This window comes from Dipodomys ordii, unplaced genomic scaffold (genome assembly GCF_000151885.1).
Source record: "Dipodomys ordii isolate 6190 unplaced genomic scaffold, Dord_2.0 Scaffold4, whole genome shotgun sequence".
In the NCBI taxonomy this organism is placed as follows: Eukaryota; Metazoa; Chordata; class Mammalia; order Rodentia; family Heteromyidae; genus Dipodomys; species Dipodomys ordii.
This window is the reverse complement of record NW_012267220.1, coordinates 5204293-5223660: the sequence shown is the minus strand read 5'-3', so window position 1 is coordinate 5223660 and position 19368 is coordinate 5204293. Positions and strand designations below refer to the sequence as shown.

The 19368-nt window shown below is 42.8% G+C and overlaps 1 protein-coding gene across 1 annotated transcript in view; it reads right to left on the bottom strand.

Annotated features, from left to right (window-relative positions):
* Palld (palladin, cytoskeletal associated protein) overlaps nt 1-19368 on the bottom strand; it is a 315080-nt gene that overhangs the window by 11413 nt on the left and 284299 nt on the right. The window contains exons 10-14 of the mRNA XM_013026075.1: nt 12171-12306; nt 8649-8747; nt 7333-7383; nt 5882-6103; nt 4359-4508 (exon numbers count right to left, since the gene is read on the bottom strand). Of these exons, the coding sequence (XP_012881529.1) occupies nt 4359-4508; nt 5882-6103; nt 7333-7383; nt 8649-8747; nt 12171-12306 (658 nt within the window). The remainder of the gene's footprint in view (nt 1-4358; nt 4509-5881; nt 6104-7332; nt 7384-8648; nt 8748-12170; nt 12307-19368) is intronic.

Here is a 19368-nt window from a genome sequence, read left to right as displayed (position 1 = left end):
GAAGCAGTTACTAATTTGACTAATAAAAAGTTAGTGGCTAAATATATTGCTAACTAATATGCGACCAGGAGCATCTCAGAAGGTTTTGAAACTAAAAGTTACATAGTTTTGGCATTAATATTTGAAAAACAAAATCCAGAAACTGAAAGATAGTGCACCAGTGTACATTAAAAGGGAATTTGGGTTTTAAAGTCTGAGCATCTCCATGAGAATGTCTGTACAGCATTAGCACTGGGGAGACGGAATCACACTAACATTCCCGCTGACCCTAGCGGGCCTCATTATTGGTTGGCTGTGGTGCTCATCAGTGCTGTTGTGCTTGCTTTTAACTTTGATATTTCTGTCTGCTTTATTAACCCACAACGATATAATGGAAGGGAATGTTTAAAGGCAAGCTTGAAATAAGCCAGGAAACATAATGCTAAAACAAAACACAATCAACAGACTAACATTTTAGATTTCACTGAGCTCTGTTACTTTTCTATTCTGAAGAGATCCACAGTTTAAAGCTGTAGTGCAAATAAGGTTGTCTGGCTACAGTGTTTCTATATTAAACATCCAGCTTGTAAAGATTACTTGATACCTCATGCAAGGCCAACTATTTACATAATAGAAACAGGACATTTATAGTCATAGTTTATGAATTTCATTTGTGGCTACAGGTCTTTAGGAAAGCTTGCCACTTGTATACATCATACAATTTGAAGAAAGAGCAAACTGCAAAACAGCCCTTCCAAATTCCTAATACAATACGAAGTAACTTAGCAACACAGCAAAACAAAGTAAAACATTCATGTTTAGATTCAGTTGTGTCTTAAAGATAGGATTAGAGTCTAAAATAAACTGTTTCTGTGATCCTCATTTTGGCCTTAGCTTTGGTGAAACACTGTACAATCACTCATCATGTTGCTACACTTTGTGCTGGCTTTGGTCTCTAATGAGTTGCTGGAACTGTACATACCGAGTCGGATACACAGTTCAGTGTGGACTCAGAGCTGTGTGTTTTATCCATAGAGGAATTTGAAGACAGACTAACAGTATCCAGTGTGTTTCCCTAAAGATTAGCCAGGTGGAAAAATACCATATTCTACAAAGTATTCTGCTGAATAGTAGTAGTTTTCTTCAGCTCTCATCCTTTTATTGACCGTTTTATGCAATTATTTTCCACGGCTCAGACAGCTCTGCCTCTCTGTTTCATTAATGAACAAATTTTCCTACTCCAGCTCTCTTTTCCGCATCCTTTGTTCATTTTACATCTGATAGGATACAATAGGTTAGTTGTCTCCTTTTCAAACCCATATACTTTTAAACAGTAACTTGTGTCGGTTTCAATCCCACCTTCTTTTCTGAATGAGTAATCTAGTTCCTTCTAGCATGTAGATGATAACTCACCAAACTTACATTTGATACACTTGGACATGCATATTCTGTCCCGAAGTAGCACTACATGTATGTATTACATGTTAAAAAAAAGGAGTGCATCTCTTACAATCAATAAGTAGAATTTGAATCAGTCAGAATGATCAGAAATTTAGACAGCTTTTACCAAGTGGCATAAATTCGGAAATTCTTTCACTGCAGGATGATTGGGGATATTCATCGATATCATCCGAATTCTGCATGTTTCCCTTTATGACTTCCTCAGACTGCCTTTAAAAGTTCTCTTTTCTGTCTTTGGTGGCCACACCTCTTAATTACAATACTGAGAGCATTTAGTATTTGGCACGGGGAACTGGTGTGATTCTGCAGCCCTGAACTTCTTTAAATCCGGGAGACATCCTAGTCACGTGATTAATCACCTTTGCTTACATCACCATGGGCTGGGAGGGATATTTCTGTTGGAAGGGCCAGGCTCCTTGTTACCTGATGTGAACTAGGCCATTTGTGCTAACGTTGTCATCCCTCCAAAGAGCCAGAGAAGGCCAGTCGTGGCCTTCTGCTGCAATAGAGAGGGTGCTGGGAGCAGGCAGCCGCTTCCCAGGTTCCTGTGTGGCCAGGGCCAGCTGTGCTGTGGGCGTGGCTGGGTCTGCAGCACACAGCTTGCTCCACCCAACCCCGCAGCTGTGGCTGTGTGGCACAGCCTCTTGTGCTGCAGGAGGGTAAGGAAAGAGGCAGAGGTCACAAGACCACACACCAGCATCCAGTTGGGTAGAAATTCCACCCCAGCTGTCCTCAGAGCTCTCCGGCACTTCTGTGGGCACGAGCCTCTCCTCCCCAGCCTGCTTCCACAGGCCCTGCCTGCGTCTTAAGATGGGGTAATAAGTTAATGACGTTAATGATAATGAGTAACACTAGTTAAAAGAATGCTGTGGGCCAGGAAATGGAACGCTTACTTACAGGATGGCTATCTAAATCCACAGCATTCTTATTTTCTAGAAGAGGAAGCGGCATGCATGGGGAAGCTAGATACTGCTAACGGCACATGGGAAATGGAAGCAGAGTTAGAGTCCAAGTCGCCTCGTGCCACAGCTCAGACCTATTTGTTTTGGGGGTGGGGAGTTTGTTTGTGCCAGTATGGCACTAGGGCTTGAACTCAGGGCCTGGTGCTGTCCCTCAGTTTTTTTTTTGTTTTTTTTTTTGCTTATGTGGTGCTGAGGAATCGAACCCAGGGCCTCATGCATGCAAGGCAAGCGCTCTACCACCAAGCCACCTTCCCAGCCCTGTCCCTTAGTTTTTTTTTTTTTTTCTCTCTCTCAAGGCTGATGGTTTATCATTTGAGCCACAGTTCCACTTCTAGTTTTCTTGCTTGCTAATTGGAGATAAGAATGTCATGGATTTTTCCTGCCTAGGCTGGTTTGGGACCACCATCCTCAGATCTTAGTTTTCGGAGTAGCTAGGATTTACAGTCGTGAGCCACCAGCACCTGGCTAAAATGTAACTTCTTAGTGGAGGTTATGATTTTGACTGTTTAAAAAAGTAATCGTTAGGTATTCATTGGTTATAAAATTTGCATGTCAAGAAAGCACACTGACCATGAAGAGTTTGCTTTTTGCTCTGGATAAACTGAGTTTCATTCTAATATTAATATTATTGGAGAAAAGTATCCTAATGTGATAATATTAGGATAGGATAAGCCTTGCACAAACTTGAAAAACTTTGTAATTTATTTATTTTTTGCAGAACTAGAGTTTAAAGTCAGGACCTAGAGCTTGTTAGGACGGCACTCTACCATTTGTACCACAACTGAGAAAATTCAATTAAAGTATCATTTTCCCCCTATCCAGTTACTAACAAGGCTCTACCCGACATAACTTCTGAGTTCAGGATGGTATGACAGTAAACTAAATAGCTTATTTAAAGGGAACAGTGAAATATGGAGCAATATAAATAGATCAAAATTTTTTTAAAAGATGACTTTTGATGGTCTTTACTAGTTGTACAATAAAATTCTTAATTTTAGCTGTTTTTTTTAAGTGTATGACTTGTACAAGTTCTGTAGACTCAGGAAAATTACTCTGTCACTAAGCTCTTGAAGTACAAATGAATTTCATATTCAGTTTTTGTGTTCCCTGAACTCAAAAACACATAAGACCCTCAGTAAAGAAGGCTTGGCTTAAATTGGTTAACATGATACATAGCAACCCCTGCTTAAATCCTGTACATAAATCTTCAAATGTAAGAAAACTGTTTTCATAATAACAAACAAACCCTGAATGCTGTGCAAGTTCTAGTCTGAATGATGCGGGTGAGATGCTCTTGCTTTAATCTAGGCCAAGAATTGCACTGATGCTTGGGTATTTCTTTTAACATGTATTTTTTATTTCTTCTAATATCAACTATCCATGCCTCTCTCTCTCTGTGTTGCCCTTTGCTTTTTTCCCATAGAACTTAATTCTACCTGGAATTATATAATTTGTTTGCGGGCTGATTTTTTTCCTCCTTTACATGGAGTATAAATGATTTCCTCCATTCAGGTGCCTCCCCTCTCTGTGCCTTCCCCCACCCCCAACACAACATGTTTCAGTTTCCTGGTATTCATTTTCTTCAACAGTTAGTTATTCAGAAGAGTTAGACCATGGAACTCCTCCCCTGATTCTGTCTAGGCTGATTTTCTCCCCTCAGGATTCTGTCCTGTCTATCAGCACAACTCTAGGACCTCCATAAGCAGTGCAGACAGAGAAGGGTCTTACAGCCGTGGAAGAAATGTCCATCCACGCCAGAGTCAGTCCTGTGGAATACTTGATGCAATAAATACTCATGGAACGAAGAATTGTTCTATGTGTAAGAGCAAGATGGATATCGAATTCGGAAAAATAGTCAAAGAACTTCAAGTTCACCTTGTAATTAGACAATTCCTCAGTCTAAACACCGTAAGCATTGGACACCAAAAAAATGCCCTGAGCTATCCCCTTCTTTACCTGAGGGTTGGCAGCCATGATGGTGTAGTTGCCATCATCGTCGAGGGTGGAGGCTGCAGTGTGGAGGACACAGGTCCCGTCCAGGTCTCTCTGAATGGTGTAGTGATCACTCTTTGGAGAAATCTGTTTCCCATCTTTAAACCAATAGATCTGTAGCAGGAAAGATTACAGATCACACATGGACTCTTGCACGATTTGGAGGACTGATAAAAGCAGTGTGGTTTGTGGAGCTGATCCGAGTGTGAGAATGTTACACGTGAACAGCAAGTTGATGTTTGTGTGGCTCTGGGGTTGGAATTCAGTCTGCGGGAAAGGTTGTAATGGTACCACATTCTTTCTGTTGGGGAGACTGCGCAGAATCAGGAGGATAGATGGTATAGGGCACTTTCCCTCTTCCATTTTTCTGATTTTCCTATTGGTTCCTTTACACGATTAGTTAACCTTTGACTCCTGGTAAATGTATTTCTCATTTCTGTATGCTTACTTCATGAATGTGCGTTTGTTTGCCACCCTCTACTCATCTCATAGTTTGTTCCCTTTAAAATTGTTTCAGCCTCCTGAGGGTTGAGATTATAGGAATATGCAAGTATGCCTGGCTCAGAAGTTTCAATCATCTTTTCAAACAGTGTATCTCACCTCACCTCACTTATTACAGTACAAGAAGCCTTGGTTTTGTAGGTTAAAGATTTTAATTTTTCACCACCAGTGACGAACAGTACTTTTCCATATAATATAGAGCACTAGGTTCAAGACCAAGTTTGTCCATTTGCAAGTCAGTCATTTGCAGTTTGAGATGAATAATGAAAGGTAAACGGCAGAGGTGTGTGAAAAAGTTGTTCAGTTGTTGTCATTAGGGGTTCTTCCCTGCCCCCACCATTCTCTTCTCTGTTCGGTTCTGTCCCATCTATCCCATCAATTCCCTTCTTTAAACCTCACTGTACTTTACCCCTCCCCACCACTCTTTAGTTTCTAAGATCTATGACGATGGCCTTGTACCTAGAGTATTAAAGCATTTTATACCGTATTGACGAAGCATTGACGAAGCTGCTCCGCATTTCTTCTTTCTACCAGGTTTGGTGTATTTAGGAGGTTCAGTCCTCATCAGAAAGTACAACTCTTGGCATAGTACAGGTGTGTCCCCAGAACCAATTGGCTGGAAACTTGTTTCCCGGTGCAGCCGAGTGTGAGCAGAAGTGAGCCAGCACGGGGCAAGAGACCTCATGAACGGTGACTCTCCTCAGTGGAGTGATGGATGCGTTATCTGAGGAGTAGCGTCACTGTAACAGTGACTGTCATGCTTTCTCTCTCTGGCCTTGTGGGAACCTTTGCTCTCTGCCATGAGTGAAGAGAGCATAAAGCCCTCACTGGCACCAGGCTTGTAGATTTCCTAGTCTCCAGAATAGACCCCCCCACACACCAAAAACAAAAACAACCCTTCTTTATAGATTACCCAGGCTTAAGTGTTTTGTTATAGCAGCGGAGACAGAGGGGGCAGCTCTGAAGCAGTCACACTGCAGGCTCACCTTCGGCATGGGCTTCCCCGCCACTCTGCATGTGAAAGTCACCGGCATCCCCTCAAAGATCTTGTAGTGTTTCAGCTTCATCTCAAAGAATGGCGCTACTCCATTCTCCACAGGCAGATCCCCATACTGAACTTCATCCCCTGATTCGTCCACAGGAGACCTTTCCAGTCTGTACTCGATTTCACTTATGAGTCTTTGTTCACAGCTGGAGACTTTGTATTCCTGTGTCAAACAAAGCAAGTTCAAGTGAGCAGCCACAATGCCTGTATACAGTGTGTGTGATGAGTCTTCTCTCCCTGCCCAATAGGGGATGGAAAAGGTGGATGTTTTTATCACAGAGCTTAAAAAACGTCATCGGAGCTCTGTTCAACAAAAACATCTGGCAGCAAGAATATATATTATTTCAAATTGTCTTCAAGTCGTATCAAACAAAAAAAAAACAGATGAGTTTTTTCCCTTCCTCTTTTCTCTCATGGATAGTAGAGGTGGGAATTGAAAGGAGGAAGAAAATAAGGCAAAGGGCCACAAATGCCTAAACTGTTCACAAAAAGGAAACAGAAAGGAAACACAGCAGGGGAAAGCTGATGCTGGGCTGCACTACAGCTTTAAATGAAAATGGAAAAAAATCACGACATTTTCTTTACCCTCCACTGACCCCATCTGATATAAGTTTCTCCTGAATCTAAAACCATTTGGGAACCATCTCTTTAAAAGAAACAAATGTGGCCGATAGTTGTGTCAACACTTCCATTAGAAACATAACCGCAAAACCAAGAACCCATCAGCTTTTAGGGAGGACCCTGTTTTCTTACCTACAAAGTGCAAGGAAACTGCAGTAGAAAATATTCCCTACTTGCTATTAAATAAGATGATTGTCACGGGGTTTACTTGTAAAAGAAATTACTCAACTAACTCCTTCCGTTCTGGTTTCAGGGAAAGAGTACAATGGTCTGAATAAACTTGAACGGTGCACAGATGGTTTTTTTTTTCTTGCTTAATTACTGTTGAATTAATTACTGAAAGAATTATTCACTTTCTTCTCTTAGAAAGAGTAAATATCAGGCACAAGCTTTTTGAGATTTACAGTTCAGAGTAGCCAGGTGTGGTGGCATACATCTATAATACCAGCCACTTGGGTGGCTGAGGCTGGAGGATCCTTTGTTTGAGGATAGCCTGGACTACATAGTGAGTTTGGCCTGGGCTGTGTTACACAGTGAGACCCATTCTTAATACAACCACAACAAAATTTCAGAGTATCCACCTGTGCTGGAATTAAATTCGAGCTTATAAATAACTGGCAGGAAAAGTCACAGTGCAGCAATCTTATCTGATATTAAAGGAAAACCAATAGTGATCATATATTTATAATGAACATGGCAGTAAAGACAGATACCCAGGAGGAAGGGAGAGCAGAGCACAGAGAATGAAAGAGAAGAAGGGGAGAGCTTAACCTTTTGACCATCCAGAGGACTCCCTAGAGAAGCAGGAGGAGACCCAAAGCCCTGCAACAGTAGAAAAAAAGAGGTGAAGACTCAGAAATAACAGGACAGAGTGTGATTCCTAATTTGCTTAAGTGAAACTTTTTTTTTCTGGTTGTGGGGCTTGAACTCAGGGCCTGGGCACTATCTCTGTGCTTCTTTGTGCTCAAGGCTAGTGCTCTACCACTTGAGCCACAGCACCATTTCCAGTTTTTGAGTGGTTCTTTGGAGATAAGAGTCTCACAGGGACTTTTCTGCGTAGGCTGGCTTTGAACTATGATTCTCAGATCTCGGCCTCCAGAGTAGCGAGTGTTGCAGGTGTGAGTCACTGGCACCGGCTTTTAAGCGAAACTTACGTGACAGGAATATTTAACCTTGAGAAGCTTTCAGATGGCGAAGGATGACCCATTGCTCAGGAAATGGGAAAAAGTTTCCTTGATTGTTTAGATTTGTTTTAGAAGATTTTTTTTTCTTTTAAGTTTGAGAATATAATAGATACTATAAAGTTATTAATACCAGAGCCATGACATTAGTATTTTTGGTAGTAGCAGGGGAATGAAAATAACATGAGGTCTTTTGCTGGTTGTGCTTTGTAACTATACATATGAAAGAAGACAAAGGCAGTCCTCTCTGTATGTAGATATTTCACTTTGGCTGCTAGTAAGGATAGAATGAGATGTTTATTAGCTTATTCTAATAATACCAATAGGAAAAATGTGTTTTTCCACACAAAGCATTTTTGCCTTAAAGTACAAGACAGGAAACACAAAAGGAAAAATAAATGATTAAAAATAAAATAAAAAAGCTGGGCGATGTTGGCTCATGTCTGTAATCAGAGCTACTCAAGAGGCTGAGATTTGAGGATTGTGGTTTAAAGCCAGCCTGGTCCGGAAAGTCCATGAAACTCTTAATCTCCAGTTAACTACCAAAGACACAGGGAGTGGAACTGTGGCTTAAGCGGCAGAGCATTAGCCTTGACCACAAAAGCTCAGGGACAGTATCCAGGCTCCAAGTTCGAGCCCCAGGACTGGCACCAAAAAAAAAAAAAGATGAAAAGCACAGTAATGCTAAGGATGACGCTTCTATTAACCACTCAGTGCAGTGTCTGACGCTTCATACCTGCTCCAAAAATAATTAGCTATGAGGTTGATTGATGGCGTTACAACAAATACACTTGCCAAAGCTAGGTACTTGCTTGTACTTTTCACAAAGTGAACTTCAGGAGTATGGGGCGAACAGAAAGAATCACTCATTTTTTCCTAAGGTATTCAGAGCAACACAGGGCCTACCTGATTCGCTGTCTCTTCTTCTGGCTCTTGGATATTGAAGACAGTTGCACTGTCTGCACCAAGCAATCGGCGTGCCATTCTCTCTTCGTATGTTAACCTCTAAGCAAAATAGATCACAGAAAATACAAACTTAAAAAAGCAGAAGTAGCTATTATCTTAAGAAAAAGAGTTAAAAAAAAACAACAACAGACATTTTCTGTAAAGATTTTCTCTTCGCTGCAGACAGCTGTATATAAAGGCAGCTCTTCCTTTCCCTTGCTTCAGTGTTTCCTCCTCCTGCCCCTTCTGATCCTCAAGTTCTAACCTGGGTAGCCGCCACTGACACAGCACAAATTTAAAGGGAATGATAAGCAACAAGGCAGAGACCCCATAGCAAAGATGTGCCATTTTTATCCTTAATGACAAATACAGAGAGAGAGAGAAAAAAAGATAACCAAACAGCAAAATAATGCTGTAAAGGAAATGTTATTTCCAGAGCCATCCGTAGGCTTCAGAATGGCTGAATAAGCTCTCAGACCAAGTGACAGGAAAAGAAAAAAATATCCAGAAGATAAACAGAAGAGGTCACTCTGACAGAGAGCTGCACCGGTCACATAACACTGTGTCTGGTATGTAGTAGATGCTCAGTAAATACCAGCAAAGAATGATTTCACAGGCTGAAGTGGGAACAGGAAAATGAAGACACCCACTAAAGATTAGGACCCAGTGGCAAACTGCCTGTCTCTCAGGAAGAAATGGCAGTGTTTTCACCTTCTGGTCGACATGGTTAGAGTCTGTCAGTGCCATGTCGCCAGACTGATCTTTCCATAAGTGCCAGCACTTTGGCTTTGTCACTTGGGGTCATTCTTACACTTGGGTGTGTGGGTTCTAAACTGCCTGAGACTTGTGTATGGATGTGGGGGTGATGCAGAGCCCCACCTGCTCCCTTGGGTTTGATTAGAAATAGGGAGATGAGTAAGACAGAATCTTAAATAAGTACGACGTTATTTCTGATCAACTTCTGAATATTGATGCAAATAGTATTGGTTATTCTCTAATCAGGAAAGTATGTTGGGTAAATTTACAATTTCCAGTAATTGCTGGTTGTAGTTCCAGCTCAAACCGGGAAGTGAAACAAATCAAGTGCCAAGTAACCCTAAAGTTGAACTTATTTCATGAATAAAGCAAGGACAGGGACCAGGAGAGGGAGGAGTGAGTCTCTCAGTGGCAAAGTCATGTTCTCACTTCTATTCAAATCAGGGAGTTTATTTTTCACAGAGATTAAAAAGAAAAAACAAGCTGTGCTCTCATAAAAAGCTTTCCTAATTATCTCATAGTGAATAGCACAAACACCAGGGAAAGCACAGAATGATTCCCACCCTGTTCCTTGTAAAGGAAAAAGTACCCATTTGCTACCTATTCCTTTAGCAGAATGCACCTGCTACCATTAGAAGCCAGACTTACTTCATAGATTGGTTTCTAAGCTATATGCTATGTATGTAGAAATACAAGCCAAAATAAGCAACACTAGAAATGAACAGGAAAATCCCCTTTTTATAAGGAACTCTTACCCTCCTGTCCTAAACTCTCAAGTGTGAAAACCTATGGAACTTACTGTCATACTGTTTACCACTAAACTGATAAATATCAATCATGGACAATTATATGTAAGAGATAGAATACGTACAGTAGGAAGATAGGAAATATACACAATAGGGTTGAATAGTGTCTTTTGGAAGTCTTACTTCCAACCAAGAGAATCCTAGGCATATTTAAATAAACAACCACCCCGGGGGCTTGTAGAACTGGAGAGGTGTCTTTACCTCCTGAAAAAGTTCTCCTAAGTTTTCATCTTTCAAAGGCTTTAGTTGACAGAACAGGGAAATGTTCTAACTATTTATATTTACATGAAAAAAAATCAGTTATTTCAGGGGAAAATACCTTCCCTCTGCGAAGCAAAAGATCTGTACCAGTGAAAAGAGTAACACAAAATACATTAGAATTTTAATCTTCCTTAATCAGAGTAAGTAACCTAATAATTAAAATCAGATTCACGTCCCTATTCTATTCTCTACCTTTGTATTCAACACAATCTATTTTATATTCTTATTTATAAATGTGAAATGTATTAAAAATTTCCAGAACACATTATTAATGACAGAGTTGTCTGAGAAGGAGATTTGATACACAGAGGACTTTTCTTCTGCTACTTAAGAGCCATGCAGAATTTCTTGGTGCTTTTACATGACAGATTCCTTCCCTTTGCTTGGGTAACCTTACTCGCTGGACTAACTTTTCTCATCCCCTTAAAATAGTTTGAATATGACAAGAAAAAATTGATGAGGAAGGAAATATGGAGTCTAATGGAGAAAATGTCCCATACATTTTCCACCAGATTTATGCATACATTCTACAGTTCTACAGCCTTGAAATATACTTATCTCCCTTGTTTTCCTTCCCTTTCCCTCCTTTCCCTTCCCTTCCTTTTTGTCTTGCTTTTTCCAGTCCTGGGGCTTGACCTCAGGGTCTGGGCACCGAACTGAGCTTTTGTGGCTAGTGTTCTGCTACTTGAGCCACAGCTCCACTTCCAGCTTTTTGGTAGTTTATTGGAAATAAGAATCTCATAGATTTTTCTGAACTCTGTGAGCCTCACTCTCAGCCTCCGGTAGCATTATAGTCGTGAGCCACCGGTACCTCTCATACTCAGTTTTCATCTGTAGTTTAGTTGTTTATTTTCATCTCTAGTTTAGTGGTTCTAGTTTTGCTCTGACAAATTGGAATGGGACTGTGGGACAGGTACTACACTTTAAGGTTACTGAATCCATAGCTGGCTGGAACTGGGGAGAAGGGGGTTTAACTTCAGTGATGATTTCTCTAGCAAGTGTATTTTGAGTAGAATTCTCCTTGTGGTTCTTGAATTCCAATTCACCACATCAGTTTACAAACCATTCCAGTTCCAACAGCTGCCAGCCAGGATGGAAACTCATGTTTCTTTATCTTTTATATTTTGGGTGGTACTGAAGTTTTGAACTTAGGACCTTGTGCTGTATAGGCAAGGTGCTCTCCTCCTACTTGAACCATAATTCCAGCCCTCTGCTTTAAGATATTTTTTAGATAGAGTTTTGCTCCCCTCCCTCCCAGCCCCCAAGACCAGCCTCAGAAAGCAATCCTCCTCTTGTGAAGCAAGGATTATAGATGCGCACTAGCATGCTCAGCTTATTTGTTGACATGGGACTCATTAACTTTTTGTCTGGGCTGTTCTGGAACCAAATCTCAGCCTGATGAGTAGCTGGGATTACAGGGGGGTGTTACTGCATCCAACTTCTTTCCTTTTATGACAGGGTTATTACTTGGTCACTCTTGCAAGCCTAATTAAAACTGCTCTTCGTTCTTCTAACTCTCTAAAAGGGATGTTGAGATTCAAGAAGTAGTAAATTAATCATGTGGAGGAATCTTAAGAGGTTAAGCCTTAGTGAATGAAAAGAAGAGGTCTTGGATGTGAGTCGCTACTATGTCCTGTCCCTGCCCTCTGCCTCTCCGTACCGGCTGGCCGTTGTTCAGGAGATCCTCCTTGAAGCGAAGTTTTCGTTCTAGATCTTGAATGACAGCATCCTTGGTGCCTTGAATCTCTTCATCGGAGGCGATCCTAGCAGTTCTCCCCGTCTTCTTTGGAAATCCCCTGCAGAGCAGAAAGCGCGGGCTTAAGTACCACACAGTTTTATAAGCAAAAATTTTTATCATCTTTCCATCTGAGTAAGAAGAGTTGGGTTGTGAAGTCATCTGACAGATGAGGTTGAAGGCAGCTAGCTATTACTGGCACACCCAGTAATCTGAACAACAGAACCTATTTGCACTTTGATGGGTGTGAGCAGCCCTGAGTGGAGAAGGCCCCGCCGTGTTTCTGTGGGCTGACTGTGTGCTCAGCACGCAGGAGAATCAAAGAGGTGAATAGGTGAGTATCTAGGGCAGGAGGGATCATCTAAATGGGGAAGCAGAGAACTGGCATTGTAAATACAATCATCATGACGTGGATGGGTGCACACTGGGCTCTTTGCTACAGTGTAACTTCTGTTGCCTGAAAAACATTTTTCAATGTATTTAACTCTTATTGGGAGACCTAGAACTACTGCTCTGGAATATTCTATACAGAAACCCTTTATCTTGGTTTGGGTCCTTGAAAACGCAAGTATTTTTATCATTTCAAAGCGTATAATTTTGATTACTTTTGGATCCCCAAATAAAAGCCATTCTCTACTTCTTTTACTTAGAAGATGTAAAGAAGATTGCCAACATTATATAGGTAGACATAGGGCTCATACTCATAAACTTACACTTTGAGGCCAGCCTGGGTTATATAGTGAGACTTTGCTTCAAATCACCAAATAATCAGGTGACTGTGGCTCACACACGTAATCCTGGCTACTCAGGAGGCTGAGATCTGAGGATTGCAGTTCAAAGCCAGCCCAGGTAGAAAAGTCCTTGAGACACTTAGCTCCAGTTAACCAAGAAAAAGCCAGAAATAGAGGTATGGCTCAGGTGTAAGCCTGCCAGCCTTGAGTCAAAAGCTAAGGGAGAATGCTCTGGCTCCGAGTTTAAGCCCCAGTACTGCAGGAGAGCGAGAGTGCGAGAGCGGGCGAGAGAGTCGGGAGGGAGGGAGGAGGGGGGAGAACTAGCATTAGAAGGAGATTTATGTGAGTCTTTTTCCTTCTACCTCCATTTTTAAGATTGCTTTCTCTTGTTTGTAGAGTTCAAGATACTCATATATTCTTGGCTCTGAAAATCAACACTAAAATAAGAATCAGTCAATTGAAGGATTTGTTTAAGTATCCAATAGTCCTGTCACAAATATTTACTGTGCCTCTAGCAAGCACAGTGTTAGCCCAGTATACCAGTGCAAATTCTGTTACCCCTAGAAAAAAGTAGTTTGGAAAGAAAAGTGATGTATTTACTTGATGTCATCATGACGTTTTTTACTATATACTTGAAGTTTTCAAGATGGACTCCTCCCCACCCCCCTGGCTGCCTCCTGTCGGTCTTGGGGTTTGAACTCTGGGCCTGGGCGCTGTCCCTGAGCTCTTCAACTCAAGGCGAGTGCTCTACCACTTGAGCCATAACACTTCCTACTTGAAGTTTTATGACTAAAAATGAAGGAGAAAAACTTCATTACCATAATCACCATTACCTGCAAAGAGAACTAAATCCAAAGGCGTGATCCTTCATCACAAAGGGTTAGGTGATCATCTCCCGCTAGGAGTTAAGACCCAAACTTATAATACTAGTCCTAAGTGCAATGGGAGAGAAAGTGCTAGAAAACAATACTGGAGCCAGGCACCAGTGCCTCCTCATGCCCCTTATTCTATTCAGGAGGCTGAGATCTGAGGATCATGGTTTGAAGCCAGCCCAGGCAGGAAAGTCTGTGAGATTCTTGTCGCCAATTAACCACCAGAAAACTGGGACTCAAAGTGGCAGAGACCTACCCTTGAGCAAAAGAGCTCAGGGACATTGAGTTCAAGTACCATGACTGACCAAAAAACGCCCCCCCCCAAAACTGGATAGAATGAATGCAGAGGACTTTGGAAGAGGTAAGTGTCTGAGACAGACTTTGAAAGATAGGATGTTAGCTGTGTGCCAGTGGTTCATGCTTGTAATCCTAGCTGCTTAGGAGGCTGAGATCTGGGGTCAAGGGCAAGAAAGAGTCAGTGGGACCCATATCTTCAATTAACTACCAAAAAGCTGGAAATAGAGATGTGGCTCAAAGTGGTAGAGTACTAGCTTTGAGCACAAAAGCTCAGGGACAGAGCCTAGGCCCTGAGTTCAAGTCCCAGGACTGGTACGTGTGTTGTGTGTGCATGCCCATGCGTGCACAGACACACACACACACACACACACACACACACACACACACACACACACACAGAGTCTCCTCCCCCCCAAAAAAAAGATAAGGATGTTGACAAGTACTAAGAAGGAGAGGAAGGAATTCAGTCAGCATGAACACAAGATCAGGAGCAAGAATTGTTTTGTTATCACTTAGCTCCAAGTCTTGGGCTGTTGTGTGCTTCAATGTCCTTCTCCGAAATGTGGAATTACTGGAAACACTCAGAGCGGGTGTACACCAGCACTCAGAGGAAGAGTGGACATGCCAAGGCCAGCACAGTCCCCAGCATGGAAGGAAAGCAGAATCGAGGCTGGCCAAGGGAAACTGAATGAATGAGAGGAAGGAGTTTTAAAAGATGTCAAGAGTTCTTGACCATAAGTTCCCCTAAATGTGCAAATCGCCCTCACTGACTGCCTTGCCAGTGCTCACCAGAGAGCTCAGTGCGGGGAAGATGCGGGGGGGGGGAGCAAAACTATGCCCCAGGATTTGCAAAAATCAGATCCTACCGTGGAGATGGCAGAGACAGAGAGGAACACAGGACCAAGGGCCCGGCGCATTCAGGAAGTGCCACAGTGACAGGCACATGAAGCCATGGCTTTATCAGCAGTCAACCAACCCTCTAAGGAGGTGGCTGTAAATGCCAGGAAATTGCTGCTTGTGTATTGTGACACCATGCAAAGTTCCCAGGGCCAGAATGAGCCCTGCCTTCTCACACTAGTTGTGACCCAGAACCTTTTGTTTTTCTCTGCGAGCATCTCATTAGACTAGTAGCTATCCAAAAACACTTTGGAAAGTTGCATTGAAGACTGAAGACAGGGTTTAGGGTTAGCGTGGCAGGTTAGTGGTAAGACATCAAAATGGAAGTATTGGGGAAGGGGAGACACAGGAAAGAAAAAGTCATTGTAAGTGTTTTTTTCCCCTTTGGTTTTGATTTGGTGTTTATCCCTGGGCTTAAACTCCGGGCCTGGATGCTGTTCTTTAGCTTTTCTACTCAGGGCTGGCACTCTACCACTTGGGCCATACCTCCATTTTTGGCTTTTTTCTGGTTAGCTAGAGATAAGAGTCTTACAGATGTTTAAAGCCTGGGCTGGCTTTTAACCACAAACCTCAGAGCTCCACCTCTTGAATTGCTAGGATTATAGGAGTGAGCTACTGGTGCCTGCTGATAAGTTTTTGAGATACAAGTTTGGTAACTGTTAATACTATGGTGGAGATGAATGCATGATACTCTAGTTTCTTCCCCAGATAGCATCTGCTTTTGATCAATGAACAACAGCTAATTAACAGAAAATAAAGGAGTAATGGTAACAAGAGATCCTGTCTTTTCATGAGACATGTTCAAAGTAAAATTTTACTCAAACCAGTAAGCAGTTCCTAACAGGTCTCCTACACTAAGTACTAAGTTTGCTCCTGAGCTGTGTACTCTGGCTTTAACAGGAAGTCACTTGCCATTTAAAAATAATATTCGTGTGGCTGGGGTTAAAAAGCTAGAACATACACAGCATCTAGAAGGTGAAATTGTCCAGACTTGGCCTCTATGAGATCCCAGGAGGGTTTTTTGTTGTTGTTGTTGTTGATTGTAGGGCTTGCACTCAGGGCTTGGGTGCTGTCCCTGAGCCTCTTTGTGCTCAAGCCACAGCACCACTTCCAGTTTTTGAGTGGTTTATTGGAGATGAGAGTCTCACAGGGACTTTTTTGCCCAGGCTGGCTTCAAACCTGGATCCTCAGATCTCAGCCTCCTGAGTAGCTAGGATTACAGGTGTGAGCCACTGACACCCAGCTCTGAATAATTTTGAATGTTGCTTTCCCTTGATAGAGTACTATAAGTCAATTCTACTAATACATTTCAGAAACTCAAATCTCCAGAGGATGATTTAAGGATCTCCAACTAAAAGACTTATTCTCCTTAAATTCAGTGAAATCACAAAAAATTCCAGAGTGAGCAAACTCCTTAACAGGTCAGCATTTAGACACTCTTTATATCCCAGGATGTAACATATTCACGAATGCTTACAAAGCTTTGGTGTTAGTCTGAGAGGGCCCTATAGGCTGTTATCTTTTTTGGCATTGTCTATCCCTAGCATTGTGGCCTTTGTTCTCTTGCTTTGTCCTCTGCTACCCAGCAATCTGAGAAAGAGACGGCACAGGCCTTCTAGAAGCAGCAATGGGTCGGGCTTCTCTTCTTCAGACTAAATGAGACCAATGTTGAACACATAAATAGAATGAGACAGAAGACACATGATTGGTAAGTACAAGAATGGATGTATCTGGAATTCAGATCTAAGATTTTGGTAAAACAAGGCAGATGGAAAAAAACAAAAGAATTTCTATTGAAAAATGTCTATGACAAATCTGATGAATTTCTCTTTCCTAGAGTTCCTCATGCATTTGACATAATTTGACAGGCGTTTGAAAGTTCTTTCAAGGATGCCATAGTCACAGTAGCCCTGAAAGGGACACTATATCTTTGGTAAACGATCTGGAATTATTATGAAGGCCAGATGGCAGCATTTTTTTGCTTTTAATTCAGAATACAAATGATGGATCCCACAGTATGCCTGAGGAACAACTTTGAAAAGACACATTGCATCAAACCAAAGGAATGAATTCTTCAAGTGTGTGTGATTTAGCAATAGGAAAATTCCTTCGAGACAAGAGGGTAACCACACAGTAATGTCTTGCTGGGCTGGCAAAGCTAAAATCCTGCAGCTCTGCTCACATCGCCACTTTTCTTTGGTGTCACAGTGCTGAACAACTTGAAAGTCTGGCAACTGACTTTGGTTTAGTTTTCCACAGCCACAAAATCTGCATGGTTTCTCCATTAATTTTTAAGAAATGCCAGGAACTACTGGGCTCTTTTGTGGTGACAATTATAAAATAGTATGGCTACAAAGCATGTCAAGTGCTCGGTTACTTGAGGCAAACCCTTACAATGGATACCATCTTAGGCCAGTTTCAAAGTCAAAAATCTGAATAAATCACAGCTTCTACTGAAAATATTTTAAGACCAAGTGTCCAATCAGTGCCTTTAATTGATGGAGTAATCTTTGATCAAATTCTATTAGAAAAGATTGATTTTATGAATCTTAGATTGGCAAAAAGTGAGCTTTGGTACTAATTTAGTAAGAACCATCATGCCATCAACCCCTACATTGTGAATCTTTTTTTTTTTTTTTTTAAAGCAAGATGACTCCAGGGAGTGGGTGGGGTGGGGAATAAAGGCTCAAACAGAAAAGCCGGGGAGAAAGTTTCCTCAGGAAAGCTCACTGACTCAGCTTGTCAATAGAAGCTCATTAACACACTATTCCACTCCTTTATTTATTTAGTCATTTCAGCTGTGTTCTTTCCAATAAGAATTTGAGAAGACGCCAGCTTCCTGACAGAATTCATGCAATCAACATTTAAAAAGTGCCTAACAGAGAAAACATCACTAATTGAAGTTCTCCCATGCACCTAATTAAGGCCAGATACAGCAATGCCTATCTGATGTGACCTAAGTACATATGAATGAAATGGTAGTGCATGCCTGTAATCCCAGTAGTTCAGAGACTGAGGCAGGAGAATTGAGAGAGCAATAGAAACTGCAGAGAGCTGGGAGCTGGTGGCTCGTGCCTATAACCCTAGCTATTCAGGAGGCTGAGATCTGATGATCATGGTTCAAAGCCAATTTGGCAAAGTCCATGAGACTCTTACATCCAATTAACCATCAAAAAAAGCTGGAAGTGGAAGTGTGGCTTCAGTGCTAGCATGCTAGCCTTGAGTGACGAAGTCAAATGAAGAGCTCACAGCCTTGACTTCAAGCCCCAAGCCCTGCAAAAGAGGACAAACTGTAGAGACCCACCCGGGGAACTCTACTGGCCATCTACTAGCCAGAGAAAGACATGATCCCACAACCTCTCACTAGATTATACACATCCTAACTTAATTTGCATCAAATATGGACATCTATTGCCCCCCCCCAATCATTAGATGTAGAATATAAAGGCTTTTTTCTCGACAGCATTTAGGTTTTTGTTTTAATTTTGTGGGTACTAGAGTTTGAATTCAGGGCCTCACATCTGCTAGGCCATAGCCCTGCTTCAGTTACTTTAACATCCCAAGTGTGTGCTTAATAGCCAGGTCACAGCAAAAGCCACGGCAATGCAGAACTGAAAGACCAGGGTTGGATGGGGAGGGCGTGCATTCTGTCCTCAGAGGTGATCGGATCTGTTTGGTGGAAGCGCCCCTGGCAGAACTGCCTAAGCACTGACGGCCTGGGTGTCCTGGGTGGGACGGGGTGACATCTCAGGAACACCATCAAAGCGGTGTGGATGATGACCCTCGGGGTGGAGGGACCACCGAGGCCTCGGTGGGTGGGCTTGGGCGGGGCATGCGACTGTCACGCAGGGTGACTCCCCTGAGTGGGTGTGTGAGCTTGGGGCGGGGCCTGCGACAATCACTCACACAGGGAGATGCCCCTGAGTGGGTGGGCTTGGGGCGGAGCCTGCAGCTGTCACTCACGCTGGGTGACGCCCTTGAGTGGATGGTGAGCTTGGGGCGGGGCCTGCGGCTGTCCCTCATGCTGGGTCACACCCCTGAGTGGGTGGGTGGGATTGGGGCGGGGCATGCGGCTGTCACTCACGCGGGGGTGATGCCCCTGAGTGGGTGGTGGGCTTGGGCGGGGTTTGTGGCTGTCCCTCACGCTGGGTGCGACCCTGGGTGGGTGGGTGGGCTTGGGGCGGGGTCTGCGGTTGTCACTCACGCGGGGGTGACGCCCCTGGGCAGCCCCAGGGCGTTGACGGCCACGGGAGGTGGCTGGGACGGCAGCAGGGCGCTGAGGAAGGCGGCGGGCGTCTGTCCGTGCAGGCGGGCCCCGGGCGGGGC